Source organism: Podarcis cretensis (assembly GCF_951804945.1).
Source record: "Podarcis cretensis genome assembly, chromosome: 1".
NCBI lineage: Eukaryota > Metazoa > Chordata > Lepidosauria > Squamata > Lacertidae > Podarcis > Podarcis cretensis.
Window position 1 is genome coordinate 79,711,985 of NC_137170.1, and position 16,885 is coordinate 79,728,869.

At 43.2% G+C, this 16,885-nt stretch overlaps 1 protein-coding gene across 3 annotated transcripts; it reads right to left on the bottom strand.

Annotated features, from left to right (window-relative positions):
• Nucleotides 1–210: 210 nt before the first annotated feature.
• Nucleotides 211–16,806, bottom strand: LOC307213156 (malignant fibrous histiocytoma-amplified sequence 1 homolog). 3 transcript variants are annotated; one of them, XM_079970883.1, is made up of 11 exons: nucleotides 15,590–16,806; nucleotides 13,556–14,435; nucleotides 12,370–12,661; nucleotides 10,747–10,936; nucleotides 9,359–9,549; nucleotides 7,783–8,264; nucleotides 7,020–7,177; nucleotides 5,469–5,628; nucleotides 2,728–2,798; nucleotides 1,442–1,542; nucleotides 211–723 (listed from the first exon to the last, which is right to left on the bottom strand). In XM_079970883.1, the coding sequence occupies exons 1-11, from the start codon at nucleotides 15,606–15,608 to the stop codon at nucleotides 706–708; spliced, it is 2,562 nt and encodes an 853-aa protein (XP_079827009.1). In that variant the 5' UTR covers nucleotides 15,609–16,806; the 3' UTR covers nucleotides 211–705. The 3 variants fall into 3 exon arrangements, 2 of the variants coding, with proteins under 2 accessions (XP_079827009.1, XP_079827010.1); XR_013837421.1 differs by lacking the exons at nucleotides 211–723; nucleotides 1,442–1,542; nucleotides 7,020–7,177; XM_079970884.1 differs by lacking the exons at nucleotides 211–723; nucleotides 1,442–1,542; nucleotides 2,728–2,798 and having other exon boundaries at nucleotides 5,471–5,628; nucleotides 7,024–7,177.
• Nucleotides 16,807–16,885: the final 79 nt, after the last annotated feature.

Consider the following 16,885-nt stretch of genomic DNA (forward strand, 5'->3'; position numbering starts at 1 on the left):
CTTGTGAAACTACACTTGTCATTGATGCAGGTATTGAATAGAGTGTACTTTTTGTCTTGCTACCTGTCCAGATCCCTTGAGAATGGGCAGCTCAAACACTCCAGCTAATGTGCTTCTGACACGCCTTAACTTTCCTGTTACAGTAATAGTGTATCTGAAAGTTCTATTGTTACTATAATTGCATTCCCTAGTGTTAACATTTTTTGGGGGGGGGTCCTCTGTGAGCACTTTGGGTTCTCCCTGCCTGTTGATACCAAGCACTGTATTCCTTGTGGCACTTGCTAAAAACATTATTGTGCAGACAAACTTACCTAGATGCTTAGAAAGCTGCAGGGGATTTTAAACTTTTTTAACTCAGGGGTGTTTTTTACAAAAACGTGGTATATAAATGTTATGAAACAAATAAATGATTTTTTTTTTTAATTGCATATAATCAACTTAAAGTGAATGATGAATCATGCTGAAGAATCCCTTCAAATTGTTCTGTAACTTATAGTAGAAATTTATTAGATTGCATACTTGTACTTCTGTTCACATATATCTGCAAATAAATTGGCATTCTACCATGGAATTTGCATTGCATTTTCAACCTATGGTGGTCAACAGTCAGTTTAGAATGAAGCGTTTCTAAGGTCCCACATGAACCAAACGTGTCTCTGAAAATCTCTGAAAACGTTGCTGGCAATTTTTCTTGCATGGTTCTTGTCATTTGTCCAGGATATTCTGCAACAAAACAGGTAATGGGATAAAGTTACAGAAGTGGCCATTTTGTTAAAAGAAGACAATTTAAAATGTGTCAGAATTATTTAATAACATTTTATGCAAGGATACTCTGGGTCCCTTCACACCATGCATTTAAACCAGTCATGGGTGCTGATGGGTTGTTAGGCGACCCCTATTCCCCTCCAAGAGCTTGCAGTTTCCCATTCAATCCGTTTTACTAGGGAATTGTACTTCTGTGAGTAGAATAGGGATCTGCCTTTGAGTGTAGAGCAAGCAGAGGGGTAATCTCCAACCACAGCACTAGGGTCCTTAGAGGGATTTCCTCTCCATATTAGTACTGTCAAGATTTCTCTTTCATTATTGCAAATTGCAAATAAATATTGGGTGAGCTTTGCGGGGGGGGGGGGGGTTAAGCTGTGCTAATAGTCAAATAAACATGCTATATTCGGTCACTCTCTAGGAGGAGTAACCAACATGGAGGGCACTGTATTGGTTACCCTGATCTAGGGAATTGCAGACTGAATTTCCCTAATTGGCATAGGAAATTTTGGGGAAACACTCCAGCACTTTTGGGGAGAAAGTGATGAAGATAATATAATAATACACCTTTTAAAGCTATATGGTACACTCCAACAGGACTCATCAAAACCGCCTAGACAAAAGTATAAATCCCCAAGAACAAAGCACAGTAAACAGCAGCCCACACATACATGCATACCTGACTTTCCACATGGACAGTGCTGGATCCAAAGGCGGCGTTGCCATAGCTGGTGACATAATACTGTGCAGGGGCCTGGGCAACGCTCCGTTCACTTGGGACTAAAACAATAACATGGTTAGTTATCCAGCTAGTAAACGCGACCAATGACTGGGTGCATATTTCCCCCCTTCATACTCTTAGTTTTGCATTACTATTTCATATTCCCAGTGGGGGTTTTTGTGATACTCGTTGATAATCGCACACCAGTACTTCTTTCTTTTTTATGCTGCCCATGGCAGCCAATTTTTGCCGATACCCCACACTATTTTTATCAATGTAAGAGTGCCAGAACCTTTTCCTTGCTTTCATTCTTTTTAACTTAAAAAGCACTGTGTTTTATGATGCTTTGAGCAAGTAGAGGAGGCAGCCAAAGCACGAACTCTGGGCAGTATGCTAAAATGATAGCCGTAATAGAAATTATGAAGGCCTGAGGGGAGGGGAGCAAGGACACACTAGGCCAGCGGTGCCAACTTGAATAAAATATTGGGGAGGGGGTACAGGTAAACCCCTACCCAAATAATCGCTCACATGACACTGTGCACACACACACACACCATGCCCATCAACTTGGGAGGGGGGCAGTCCCCTCAAATATTTTATGGGGGGGTCCCGAAGGGACTGCAGTGCCTAGGAGTTGGCTCCTATGCACTGGGCTATGGACATGAGTCAAGAGATGGAAAGCTCCCACCAATCACCTCCTTGCTGTACTTTGGCAAGATCCTCTGATTCAAAACACCCCTACTAGCATGATACTATAATACCAGCAATTACAGTAGCTCCTGTTTTGGCCACAATCCAGTGAAGACGTAAATGTGCTTAAACCCATTGAAATCAATCACTTAACTATTAGTTGTTGTCTATATCACCCTCCAACACACTCACAAAATGAAACAGAAGAAGCAACGGGTGCACTTTAGAGGGCAATACAGTCATACCTTGGTTCCAGAACAGAATCCGTTCCGGAAGTCCGTTTGACTTTTAAAACCCAAGGTGCGGCTTCCAATTGGCTGCACTCAATCAGAAGCAGCAGAAGCTGCATCAGATGTTCAGCTTCCAAAAAAAGTTTGCAAACCGGAACACTTACTTCCAGGTTTGAGGCATTCAGGAGCCAAAACGTTTGAGTCGCAAGGTGTTCGACAACCGAGGTACGACTGTACTTGACAGTCTCTCCTCAGCTCCGGCCCCACACCAGCCAGGTTTAAATGTGTCTACAGTTGAATGAAACCTGAAATCTCTGGTCTCACCTTTTGGTAACAGCAGCTCAGTTTCAAATCGAAAGGCACAAGTTCCACATGTTTTGATTTCTTCTTTGGTCCTTTGAAGAAGGGAAGGAATACCAAGGCAAGAGTAAACAGATTTTGCAATCAAAATATTTATTTATTTTTGGTAACTCTTCAACTTGAAGGATGGCGACACAAAGGCTGTGTACACACTACAGCACATTTGAAATACATTCCCCCCCCCCCGAAAATAATTCTGGTTTGTTAAGGGCTGCTGGGAATTGTACTTCTGTGAACAATAAATTGTCAGTGCCCAGAATTCTTTGGGTGAAAGCATGGGCTTTAGGGGTACAGTATGTACACAGCCTAAGGCAGGGAGGTGTCATCTATGACCCTCCAGATCAGATAATTGCTGGACTACAGTTTCCATCATTCCCAACAACTCATGATGCTGGCTGGCACTGATGGGAGTTGAGTTCAACTACATGTGAAGGGCTCACCAGTGCACTAGGGGTTGTATTCCCACATTGGTCATACTCAAGAGTACACCCCCTGAAATTTATGCACATAACTTAGGTACATTAATTCAAATGTGCTGATTCTGAGTAAAACAATCCTAGAATGCTGGACATACAAAAGCCTATTCAAATCTCACCAAACCACTGATAAGCTCTTGGGGGGGGGGAGTACACAATGACTGGTCTGACTGGCGAAATCTACCCATTTGTGTTGAACTAAAGCAGAAATGTTCCAAAAGGCTTGCAAATACCATCTTGGTAGTCAACCCCAGACTAATTGGTGGTTGTTGCAAAAATGAGCTCGTATATATTTATATTCCCTTCCTTTGATGTACAGTGGTACCTCGGAAGTCGAACGGAATCCATTCCGTTTGACTTCCAAAACGTTCCGACTTCCAAAGCATGGCTTCCAATTGGCTGCAGGAAGCTCCTGCAGCCAATTGGAAGCCATGGAAGCCCCGTCGGATGTTCGGCTTCCAGAAGAAGGTTCGGAAACCGGGAACATTCACTTCTGGTTTTTGATCGGGAGCCAAAACATACGAGTTCCAGGGCATTCGAGAACCAAGGTACGACTGTGTGCTAATTGGTTTGCTTTGCTGTTGTGCTTATCTGCGGATCTTGAGATGCTGGGCTCTAGGCCCAGAGGCAGGAGAAGCTCTGGAGAGCTGCCTCACCATCCAGGTGTGATGGGGTGTTCTGGGCAAACCAACCTATGCTGCTTTGTGCATGAAGGCTGCATGAACGTTTGCTTGGGTGTGGACACCCAGAGCAGAAAGGAGGAACATCAGTGCTGCACTTCCCCCATCTCTGTTGGACATCAGAATAGGGGAACATCAGAATAGGGGAAGGAGAGAGTGGCCTATGTGAGAACATTTGTGGCTGGCTCAAAGGAGGCTGGCTGCTATTTCTGGAGCTTGGCAGCTTTGAAAAACTTGCTGCTGGTTACACTATTCATAAAAACCTGACAGCACCTGAGAGTTTTAGCCTATCTGCTTTAAATGCTTTCAAACATAAATGTTTATATTTTACGTATGCCTTAGAATGATCATGGGTAGGCAAACCTAAGGCCCAGGTGCTGGATCTGGCCCAACTGCCTTCTAAATCTGGCCCACGGACGGTCCGGGAATCAGCGTGTTTTTACATGAGTAGAATGTGTCCTTTTATTTAAAATGCATCTCTGTTATCTGCGGGGCATAGGAATTTTCCAAAATATAGTCCACCCCCCACGAGGTTGGAAGGACAGTGGACCAGCCCCCTGCTAAAAAAGTTTGCTGACCCCTGCCTTAGATATTTTAAACATCATCTACTGATAACTTTTTTTAATGGTCAATATTGCCTATTTTATCATGAATTTAAAATATTATAGCAATATTTTTATGTTTATTTGCTTTGACATGTTTTGAAATGAATTGGTATTAAGACTGTTGTAATTATGTGTTCTTCCTCCCCCCCCCCCCTTTGCTCTTGTGTGGTATGAGTGGATTTAGACATACTTATGTGGAAAAGAGTCATGCAAACTGAAAGAACAACAATAAAAAAGAACTTGCCTGGCCTAGCTCACAGGGTTGTTGTGAACATAAAGAAGTATTTGAAATGAGATAACTTAACATGTTATGTGTTGCCTATGGTCTCTTTGTGGGAGAAAGAAAAGCTTGATAGATAACTTGTCTGATTTATATATTGTGCAAATTACCCCCCTGAGGTCTAGCTAGAAAAATGTGAAGCCTAAAAGAAAAGAAAAAATCAAAACACAACACATCACACATCAAATAAGAGGTGATAAGAAAGATGGACAGTTAATTTGTTTCTTGATATCACTAGTGGAATATGGTGGAGCAAAACAAAATGGCCCATTGGAAATATATGAAAGTTTTTAAATTGACTTTGATGGGTACAGAGCCATCCTCCTAGTTGCTTTGAATTCAGAGCACTTTGCCTCTGGGCCAACATCAGGGCTTTGTCTGAAATACACTATGTGTTCTCAGGGTATGGCCAAAGCTACTGTAGTTGTAACTTAAACATTATGCAAATAACAAAAGGTACCTGTGTTGGCCTATAAGAAAAAAATCAAAATCCATATTAAGGCAATACCTTTATTAGGCTAACCAAAATGTGCTAAACAGTGTGCAAGATTTCAAGTCCTCCAGAAGCCTTCATCATTGAAGATGGAATTTGCTGTTTTTACTGCTGAAAAGTTAGGAAACTTCATGCTCTCAGGGCAGGGGAGCAGAGGGATGAGATACTTACACTGTGCTTTTGTCATCCACATCTGGCCAGACAAATTCTGCAGGGCAGCCAGCTGTCCGACAAGGTGTCTTCACACAAAGATGGAGACCAGGCCACTCCTCCAAGAGTTTATTGCTGATGGAGATTATTGTCATAACAAAGTCCCACACCAACTGGAATCCTTTAAAAGACATCAGAGAAACGGAACTATGTGGGATTTTCTGTCTAGATAGTTGGCTAAAGGGAAATGTCGACAGATGCATCTTTTTAGCCAACAGAAGTTGTTGGCAAAACAATTTATCAGCAAAAAATAAATAAATTACCAAAAACAACAAAGCCTCCTGCAGTACCCTAAAGGCAGCAAATCTACAGTCCACTTCATCAGATGCATTAAATGTTACCTCAACTTGCAGGCGTAGTTGTACATCATTGGGGAGGAAACTGTAAACAGTGAGATCAGAAGGGAAGAAATGCAGAAAACTGCAGGCATAATTCCTTATTAAGAGAGACTGTTCACAAAACATGTGGTTAACGCAAGCATCCTGGCATCAGCAAGGGCAGAGCCACAGCACACATATAAAGTGCATTCAACCCACATTTAAACCATGTGGCTTCCCCCAAAGAATCCTGGGGACTGTAGTTTCTCCCCACAGATCTACAATTCCCAGTATCCTTTGCAAACTACCGTTCTCAGGATTCTCTGGAGAAAGTTATGTGCTTTAAAAGGCGTGTTGGGTGTACTTTAAATGTATGGTGTGGGTCTTCCCTCAACACATCATCAAATAACCCATTATGCTTATTTAATCCACAAGTGAATAGAACTGAAACCAAACAAGTCCCAAAGTTTTGCACTTGTTTTGCACTAAAAATAGCCCACGTTTTGTACCACTCTCCAAACTGAGGAATTGATACAGCAAACCATGGTTCCCAGTTAACACCCAAAAATCCAACATTGTCTGATTCACTCCACACTGGTGCAAAATGCAGGGTTTGTGGTGCAAAAGCTTGGTCCTGGTTTGGATGGGACCCCAAATTTCAGGGCACGTGGTTCATGAAGCTTTCCATTGAATTACATTTAAAAGTTGATTATGATCACTTGTGGGGTTGAATTGGCACAATTTTTAATCACACTACATGTTGGCTCACCAATGCTAGGATGTTTATGTTATCAACTGCTGCCACAGTTAGTAAGGTATTTATCTTCATCTGTGTTTTTCCACATTTCCTTTCCCCCTGACCTCATTGTTTACAAATCCCTCCCCCAATCATGTATAAATCTACCTGCAACTCAGGATAACTCTACATGCATCTGAAACTGCCAAATTTAACCTAGGCAAAAGTTTTCTGCTGTTTGTGCCTGAGTTTGGTGCTGCCACCATCGGGCCAGTGTTGGCACATCAAAGCAAGCTTCAGATTAACACCCTAAAGCAAGCATGATCCTATCTGCTCCAATTTCCCATAAAAGCTTTGTGCTTGATATATGATAATGCTGGCTTTTCAGGTGAAAGACAAAGGAAGGAGATCATTTCTAACATCCAACAAAGTGAGTCAAAGTTTGTCCTTCTGTGGTACCTGCCCTCTCAGCTGGTTTTCTGCACCTGAGTTCAATGTAGCTATATCCTTTCTGGTTGTTCGCTTTGATCAGTAAAGGTTTGCCACTGCAGATGAGCAGGCATATCGCTTTTGCAACCCAGTGGGTTGAGAAGAAAGAGCAAGCTTTAACCATGAGCCTGGAAAGAGAGAAACAACAGCCAATGCCTTCAGATCCCATCATGGATGTGCACAACGTATTTCCTTGGGTGTGCAGCCAGGGAATATATGAATATACAGATAGATAGATAGATAGATAGATAGATAGATAGATAGATACATACATACATACATACATACATACTCATTCTTGGTTGTAAATGATATTGGTAACTAAATGTAACTTTTTAAATTAAACTTTACTTAAAAAATACAAACTGATCAAAAGACACACAAAATACCAAAATTTTGCTGTAGTGCAATTTTTGCTTGAAAATTTCTGTGGGAAATGTATGTATGTTTGTGGCTGCCCCAGGTTATGCAAATCAGCAAATTTTCATGACTGCGGCCCAAATTCAAAGGAGACTGCAAACAGCAGAAATTGGTCAGAAGCTGGGCCATCACTTCATATGGCCTCTATGCAATCAGCAGTCTGTTTAACCAGAGCTTTTTTTCAGCTGGAACTCACCAGAACTCAGTTCCAGCCCCTCTCAGGTGGGCACAATTGCCATTCTAAGAGGAGGGAGGTGTTCTTGGTAAGTTCTGGCACCTTTTTTCCTAAAAAAATAGCACTTTGTTTAACTACCTTTTGAAGAAGCCCTCTGGGATCTCTGGGGAAAAGTAGACACGGATATGAAGGTCTTCTTTGTGGTCTCCTCCCCACATTTTGGAAACCTCCTCACTCTGGTTGAGATAAGTGGGAAGTAAGTAGTGAGTTTCCTCATGGCCCTGTGCGGCTTCCCACGGCAATCCAGGCACAAACACTCGGGCTCTTGGATTGAGCCCCTCTGTATTTCTGACCTCCAGACAGATCTCAAAGTGCTCCAACAGGCTAAAGAGCTTCCCCTTCTGAGATCTGCTGCCCACCATTTCCTCAAAGACGTCTCTCATGCCGTCCAAGTAGAGCTGGTGTTTGAGCAAAGCTCTCATGGCCTTCTGGCACAACATGGCCTTTGACTTGAATGCCCACACCCAGTTGGCCCGGTCTCGAATGGTGGCATGTTCTGCTATCAAGATGTCCACAGCAATGCTCTCCAGCTGCTGCGTCAGGCCATACCGGACAAGAGTCTGGAAGAACAGAAGCATTAAAAAAATAAAATACAGGCATAGAAAAATTAAGTCTTAAATACACGACAGGTAAGGCTCACACTTTCCCTAGACCAGGGGTAGCAAATACATCCTTCAGATGTTTTGGACCACAACTCCCATCAGCCCAAGCCGAAGTGTGATCAGTAGACAGTGATGATGGGAGTTGTAGTTAAAAATATTTGAAAGCACCAAGTTGGGGAAGCCTGCCTAACCCTCTTAGCATATGCTACAGCTATTAGGAGTCATTGAAAGAAAATGGCTTCCAGCAAAGATGTGGTTGGCAGGTGGGAATTCAGAACTGGTCTCTCTCAGTAGCTGATATGCACAGGTGAATCAACACACATGCCTGGCTAGTCCATCCCGCTGTATTATCTGCAATCCTATTGTGAGATGCAATGCCGACGGTGATGCAGTGTTTGAAAGATGGCAAGGGGGGGCAAGGGGGGGAAGACTGTTCTTATAGTCCATTCTTTGCTATCTTTTCATAGCCTATTGATAAACCCTTTTGGAGCAAGTGGTCTCATTTAGACAGTAATTACCTGAAATCCCCATTTTGTGCTAGAACACAACCAAGAAGGTCATAAAAGTCTTGCATTCGCCTCTACAGCTTGCAGTGTGAACATGCTGATCTGAAGAACGTGCCTGCCTTTGGAATGCAAGGGATCAGGCATGGTGAAGCTGCATTAGTGATTTCCTCAATCAGGTTCAAATTAGATGTGGTTAGTGGGGACAACAAGATGGTGGGCATAACTCCCTCCTGTAATGAGGCATTAACCACTCCCTGGACCCATCTAACCAATTCCCACCTACTAGATTTTATAGTAGTGTATAAATAAAAGGCACAGAACATCCGTCTGTAAAGCAGTTGGCAACCTCAGGCTGAGCCTTGGCACTCTAAAGGAGTCTGTTGATCTCCTAGAAAACTTTCTGTTGTGACATGGTAAATAAATAAATGCTACACGCTTGTGTGGCACCTCCATTTTCATTCCCCTTCTAGCTAACTTCAAAGAATCAATGTCTCTACAGCATAAAGAGATCTGGTGTGGAAGCAGCCAAGGATACCTGGCACTCACTTTGAAGATGGTTATGAGAATGTCCGGGCATAGAAACACCGTGCTCTCCAGCTGCTTGACCTCTTCGTACCACACGATTAGCCCAATGCGGTGAAGGTATCTCAGGATATCCCGCAGAAGTTCTACATCAAGGTGGGTCAGGCGATACTGATAGGAAAGCTCTCTATGTAACAGACTGAGATCCATCATACCTAAAGGACCATTAGAAGAAGACTTGTTTCTAGTGACTGCAAGGGATCCACAGAACGAAATACTTTGAGTAAGCAGGTTTGGGATCAGCCTGACCGTAGAATGGGATGGATGGATTTGTCAAATTTGGATTATCTCCGTTTCTCATATTTCCACCCCTAAACCCATTTATCCACGTTTCCACATGACTTGGCTATTTATTTATAAATTTTGAAGAACGGCTGTCTGTCTTTCAGTTTGCGTATTGTTTCAGAAAGTGTGAATTAGGTACGGTTTGTCTCCAGATGTGACCTGAATGTCTTTCCCTTCCCTGTCTATAAGTGAATGAAATGCTGTAGTTCTGCTGTTGGAGCAGAACTAGAGGAGGACAGTAAATATTAAAGAGGTCAATGCTAATGAAGAATCACATCCTTACTTAAGCTGGCTCCTTCAGGTGGTTAACAACTATTTTGGAATTCATTGTAGATCTGGGAATGTGAAAATGCCCCCAAAGTTTTAAATTTGAATGTGTGGGGAGTTTTCTCTGTGGTCTTGCTGCAGAAGGGGATCAGGGCCATCAACCAGTGATCATTTTATTTTATTTAATATGCTTTATACTTGGTTCAAATGTTGTTATTATGCTTTAATTGGAGTTTTATGCTTTCACTGGATTTTTATTATTTTTAAAACGGGTTCCTGCTCAACTTTTCAGGCTGAGTGACCTATAAAAATAAGCAAATTGACCACAGAAGAGAAGCCAGTATCAGCCTCCTGCTATTATCCTGAAGGACAGCTGTCTGAGAGACTGACTCAGAGACTTCGGTTCTCCCCCAAGCAATCTAGAGGCCATCACCTTTATTGCAAGTGTTTAGGAGGTGGCTGTGATGGTGGCTGTGTATTTCAGCAAAATACACTCTGTACATAGAAAACTGCCATCTACTGAGCCTGACTATTGGTCCATCTTGCTCAGTTTTCATCTATGCTGATGATCTCCAGGGTTTCAAGGCAAGGGAGTCTTTCCCAAGAGATGCTGGGGAATGAACTGGGAACCTTCCACATGCAACAAAAGCAGATATACTACCCCAAGCGATGTCTCTTCCCAAATGTTCAGAAGGACCCTGTTCTGCATCATGACTTCACCTATTCAAGGGCTAGGATCTCGCATTTAAAAGAGGGAAGAGAGGGGAGGCGCAAAATGCCCATTCATAACAGTTACTTGCCATGCTCTGCCAACTCTTCATTTTTTTGCACAATATTCACAATTGCAGCTTCTACTTGCTTGTAGATAGGGGGCAGCACTTGGATGACATTCGGGAAGACAGCTTCATTCTTGACGTGCTTCAGAATTGTGCCTTCGAGTGTTTTGATGTCCTCGTAATCCATGCAATTGATGGGAACAAGGTCCAAAACCTGGGGCAAAAAAATATACAGATGCCACAAACAAACAAACAAACAAACAAAAACTCCAAACAGTTTACAAGCAAGCAATAGATGCAAACGACCAAAGACTCAGATTGGCATCATGTTACTCTGGTGGGCAGTCCATGGTTTATGCATGCTGGTGGCCAGGGGGTTTGCTCGTGTCATAGAACTTGAGATTCCTACAATCAAACTAAATCTCTAGATGGACATGAGATTCAGAACAGATGAAAGGAAGTATCTTATTCATAAGTGAAAGGAGTCTTTTGTCAGTGGTGGTTGGATGCATCCTCCCAGATCTGAAGATTTATGCCTCAAAGAATCAACTGCTGGGGAACAATAACTTCAGGTTCCACTTGTGGGATGCCCACAGGCACAAGGCTAGCCACTACTGGAAGCAGGTCACTGGGCATGGCCAGAGGAAAAACAGGGTGGATCAACTCATATAAATTTTACCTTTGTACAGCAGGATAGCTTGTAATTCACTCACACACTGCTCTCGGTCCTGCATTCAGGCAAGTGAGAGACATTATCAGAGATCAAGAACACATTCCAGCTGGGCTGAAGCACTCGTGGAAGGTGTAAAAGTAAGGCCAGTGAGTGGTGTGGGCTGGCGAAAGGGGGATGTGCTTAGGGCAGGTCTCAACGGCCTGCAGCATTAGCTTCAAGGGCCATTGAGAGTGACCTGGTGGGACATATTTGGCCCCCAGATCGGAGGTTTCCACCCCTGGAATGAATGGACTTTTGGTTTGCTCTAGGCACCTTCTTTTGTTATTAAGGTTCAATGTCCCAGCCTCCAAAATGTCTATATACCCCCCCCCAACAAAGATGCTGCTTGTTCACATACTACTTTTGACTAAGGAGTTGACAAATTGGGGGCCAGATGGCACCACTCACAAGAGAGCCATGTTACTGCCTGTGCTTTCTGACTTCTGTATGGAAAAGCACATGAATCTGACCTTTGAATAGTTTGTAAGTAAACTATTTTTAACTTCCCAAACATGTTTTCCCCCCTGTGATGGGGAAATGGGAAGTTTTGGAACTCACAAGGACATATTTTAAAGGTCCAACAGTCTATTTTTACACATTTCACTTTGCTGCATATTTTGTGATTTTAAATCTCTGCTCACCCAAATGTACTTGTCCCAAACCTGAATCTTGGCATCCAGGGAATTCTCTTTTTATCTACTTAATTTTTCTTTCCCAACCAACACACTCTTGGGAGTTTACATCACATCATATTCTGTAATGCAGGGACTGGAAACTTGTGGCCCTCCAGATGTTGTTGGACTCCTAACTCAGGTCAAGCCACAGCCATTGTAACTGATGGTCAGGGAGTTCTGTCCAACATCTGACGGGCCACAGGTTTCCCACCCCTAATGTAGGGCATCCTAAATGTTCAAAATATATCACATTTTCCTCACCGTAAGGGTGCATTGCTCCAATTCCTTCAGCCTATTCCACTGGTCCACAAAGAACTCTGATTCCTCATTGTCCTCCAGGTTGGCAATGAGATGGGCTAAGGTGCTCTTTCTCTCATCCAGCATGTCCTGGATCTTGCTCATTATATCCTCTTTCTTTTCTCTAACCTCCTGCTCACAACAAACATCTATGTGAGTTCCAACGGGAAGGACCACAGAGTTGGGCACTCGCATAAAGAGGTTGTTAATCCAAAATCCAACAAGCTCCTTGAAGGAGTCATCGCTCCGCTGATACCTGAAAAAGGGAAGTTCCAGATCACTCACAGACTCAGCCCGCTGCCCTGACATTGTGTGGGTAAACAAATTTGTTTCTCTAATATTGGTAGCTCACAAAGAGAGTGAGGTCACATTCACAATATGCACTTAAAGCACACAATTTCCCCCAAAGAGTCCCGGGAACTGTGGTTTGTTAGGGGTGCTGGGAATTGTAGTTCTCTGTGGGTAAAGTACAGCTCCCAGTATTCTTTCAGGGAATGATAAATGCTCTAAATATATGTTGTGGATGCGACCGGAGCTTAATACAGATATTAAGAAGTGGCCTCTGCTATGAGAAAAATATATTCTTCCCAGCTTGCAATTGTGGTACTTGTGAAAATATCCATAAAAAGAAAGTAATAATGATTTTCCATAAAAGTAATATTAATTGATTGGTGGTGGCCAAGCAAAAAAGATTTCACTCAGTGAATAATGGAAAGCATGCTTTGTTGCTGTCTTTTTTTAATTTAGATGGGGTGCAATGATGAGTAGTGCACCTCAATGTCTAGCTAAGGCCTCTGTAATAGGCTTTAGCATGCAGTGCAAGCCTATACCACTTTGCTTGAAAGTGTTCAGTGGAGCTTACTTCCAAGTGTGCATAAGATTTAAGACTTCATTAGTTCACTGCTCTCTGATGGGCATACAGTACTAGCAGGGATAAAACTCCTGCAATTATAGAGTTTCTGGCTGACAAAAAAAGCTAACTTCATACCCAGGAGTACAAATTTAGCCAAAGACAACACATTTAAATCCCATTCACTTATAAACAGGAATGTGAAGCACACTTGTAAATTGACCCCGCTGGTGCCAACAGGACTTAAAAGCCACGCTCCCCTTTGCCCTCCCTTCACAAGGTAAGCAAGATGGCACTTACTGCTGAAAGTTAATGACCAAGATGACCAGAGCCTGTGGGGTGATGAACATGTGGTGAGTCATATAGTATTCCAATTGGCCAGCAAAGTCCCAGAAGAGAAAAGTGAAGCCTTGGATCTGGAACTCGCTGATCTCAATCCCAACGGTCCGCTCTTCCTCTGACATTCGAACTATTTGCCTTTGCTTCAGGCTTTTGCAAATGGTGGACTTCCCTGCTAAGGACATCCCCAGGAACATGGTCTTGACTCGCCTGTCCTCTTCCGCTCGGCTGTTTTGCAGCTGGTCAAAGTAGCCGATGATCTGCCTGAGGCCTCCTGCGCAGACCTCGTAGGGAGGCTCCCGGAGAGGATTCCCACTGACCTTGAACATCTTCAGAGGCAGCTCCTTGAACATCTTCATGGGAAGCTGGCGCAGTTTGTTGTTATACAGGTAGAGCTCTTGCAAACATTTCAGCTCCAAGACCACCAAAGGGATAGCTAGGAACAAGTTGTTGGACAGGTTGAGGTACTGGAGGCTGCTGCAACAGACTGCCAGGTCCTTGGGAAGCCTATCTAAGCAGTTGTTGTTCAGTCGAAGATGTCTCAACTTTGGAAGGCAGGAAAAGACTCCCTCTGGGATAACACGGATTTGGTTCTGATTGAGTTCCAGCTTCTCCAGATGGACCAAGCTCCTGATTTCCTCTGGGAAGTCTATGATATCATTTTTAGACAAAATCAGCTTTTTCAGGTTGCAAAGTTTTGCAATCCCAGGGAGCTGTTTCAGCTTGTTCCTGTCTAAATTCAGGCTTTCTATGCCATTATTTTGCAGGACCTCAGGTGGAACCACTCGGAGCCTAAGTCTGGAAAGTGTCACTTCATTGGGGTAGTATTCTTGCCCTTGATCTGATGAACAGAGGGCACAAGATACTGTGATTTATCATCAAGAAAAAGGACCATTGTTTCAAAGCGAGTAGCTTGCCAGACACTCTGCTCAAATTATTTCATGCCACACACACACATAAGTTAACGCTCCAGCTCTTAACCGTGCAATGCTAAACACTTTTACTAGGGACAAAACCTAATTGTTTAGAGAAGGAATTATTTCTGACAAACATACAGAGAATTTTTCCATACATCACTTCATCTGGAATTAACCTTTTTCTACTGTTTAGCTGCCTGGTTCTGAGTATAGGAGGGTAGTTAAATTATAACCAGGTTGCTGTAACTGTATGTGCACATAAATGCAAGAGAAATTGGAGACAGGATGGGGTAGGACTTATGGTATGCTTAAGGTCCTACATAGCCCACTCTTTTATTTTATGTTTGTATGTGTGTATGTATTTTATTTATATCCTGCCTTACCACTAAGGAGCTCAAGGTGGCAGACATGGTTTTCTTCCTCCCTACTGTATCCTCACAACAACCCTGTGAGGTAGGTTAAGACTAAGAAGCTGTGACTGGTCCAAGACCACCCAGTGAATTTTTGTATTTTCAGTCAGAAGCTCACAGAGAAATATAAGTATGCCCCCCTACAACCAGCTCTCATTTCAATACAGTTCCTCTAATACTCATTTCAATACAGTTCCTCTAACCAGGCCTACTTCTCAACACATTATTTGAAAAAAGATCCACTGCGTTGAACACAAAGGGCCTAATAAAAGGGACTCATAAGAGACAGAAACAGCCTGTGCTGTTGGGGGCTTCCTCTGGCCTTTTCATTGCTGCAGCTCCCGTAGCTGAGGAGTTAAGCAGCCGTAGTTGAAAAGGTCAGCTTTAAAACATCTTGCCTCTTCTGTCTGTCAATGTTGCAATGAGAAGGACTGAGAAAGTTCTGATTCTATGCACAGCCTGTGCCCAAACCTGAACATAATGTCTCTTGGTACAGGATTACTATTTTAAAGATGGCAAGTTCTCTCTCTCATCCTAACAAATAACAGGTAGGCCCAGCATCAGCACCCAGCACCTGACCAAGCCCTCCTCCAGCACTGCCCCTTCCATTGTTTTTCTACTCCACTCCAAGCAGCAGCAATCAGTAGGAATCAAAGGCAGGTACTCACTAGATCCATGCTGGGCCATGTTGTTGTCCTGCTGCTCCCTGCTTCACAAGCCACGGCTATATCCTTCTGACGTAACCATCTGCTTTCATTTCCTCAATTCTCTCTTTCAAAAGCCTTTACCTCCTTCGTCTTCCCACAATTAATTGTGCAAGATGTGAAACTTTGTGTGGGGCAAAATTGAAGGCTCAACATAGTTAAAATCACCACAGCCGTTTCCCCAGTATATGATTGCCAGTGAAATGGGGGAGATATATATATATATATATATATATATATTCCTTCACACTCGCAGGTGTGACTATGGCCCTTTCTTGCAGGGCTGGCCCAAGACATGTTGCTGCCTGAGGCAAAGGACAAAATGGCACACCCCTCATTTAAGGTTCTGAAGCCAAGTGGGGAGGTGGTCAAATCTTACTTCAACACCATTGAAAGGATAGCCTCCACTGTTGCCCCTGAGGGCAGCAGGCTAGCACAGGGCAGGCCATGTGGGGCGTAGCAGAGGGGAATAGTTAGGAGGGGGCTCAAGAGGAACAGTTGGGAGCCTGCAACCTTTGGCCCCCACCCCAGCATCTGCCACCTGAGGCAGTTGCTTCCCTCTGCTTAAGGCCAGCCCTGCTTTCTTAGGATTGTGATGTTGCTCTCTAGACCAGTCAAACTCCATTTTCAGTTAATAACATCCTCTTATCTGGGGTGAAAGTAGACAAAGACCCATACATGTAGCCAACTTTGTGGCCTTCAGAAGGGAGGGAGAGGATCTTGTCCCCAGCAAAAGCTTTATGGCAGGCCTAACAGACAAAACCTTGACAATGTGTTATCTTCTTGCTGATAAAGACAGACATGCAATTCATAAAGTAGTCCTTTTTGCAAAAGGTTAGAAACAAAACTGTAGCTGGGTATTATGGTGGCCATCTTATCTAATGGCTTATAGGCAGAGCCCATCATCCGTCAGTTTTCATTCAAAGTTGCTTTTGTGTTTTAATTTGTACGGTGGATATTCTTCATAGTATTGCAAATCTATAACTTGTTTCACTGTTTTAATAAAGGGCAAGTGCTGAACCTACTGGTCACCCCAGTTTAGGGAGGGGTGGGGAGAAGAGAACAATGATAACAGATTACTCCAAACAGGTAAATCTCAAGGCTGACTTGTGCATGTAAAGCCAAACCCAGATGGAAAGGTGGGGAGACGGGTGCATGCATGCAAGCTCGCAACCTGTTTCTGATCCCCAAGTCTTGGAAACTGTATCTTTAACTACCCCCCCCCAAGTCTCTGTTCTTAACTAATAAATACTAATAATG

What these genes read in the sequence shown, in the direction of transcription:
- LOC307213156 (XM_079970883.1), bottom strand. An exon ending in AAAACCAGCTGAGAGGGCAG is followed by an intron (nt 5,629 to 7,019) that starts GTACCACAGAAG and finishes TGTCTTTTAAAG; the next exon opens with GATTCCAGTTGGTGTGGGAC. An exon ending in GTGGATGACAAAAGCACAGT is followed by an intron (nt 2,799 to 5,468) that starts GTAAGTATCTCA and finishes CCTTCTTCAAAG; the next exon opens with GACCAAAGAAGAAATCAAAA.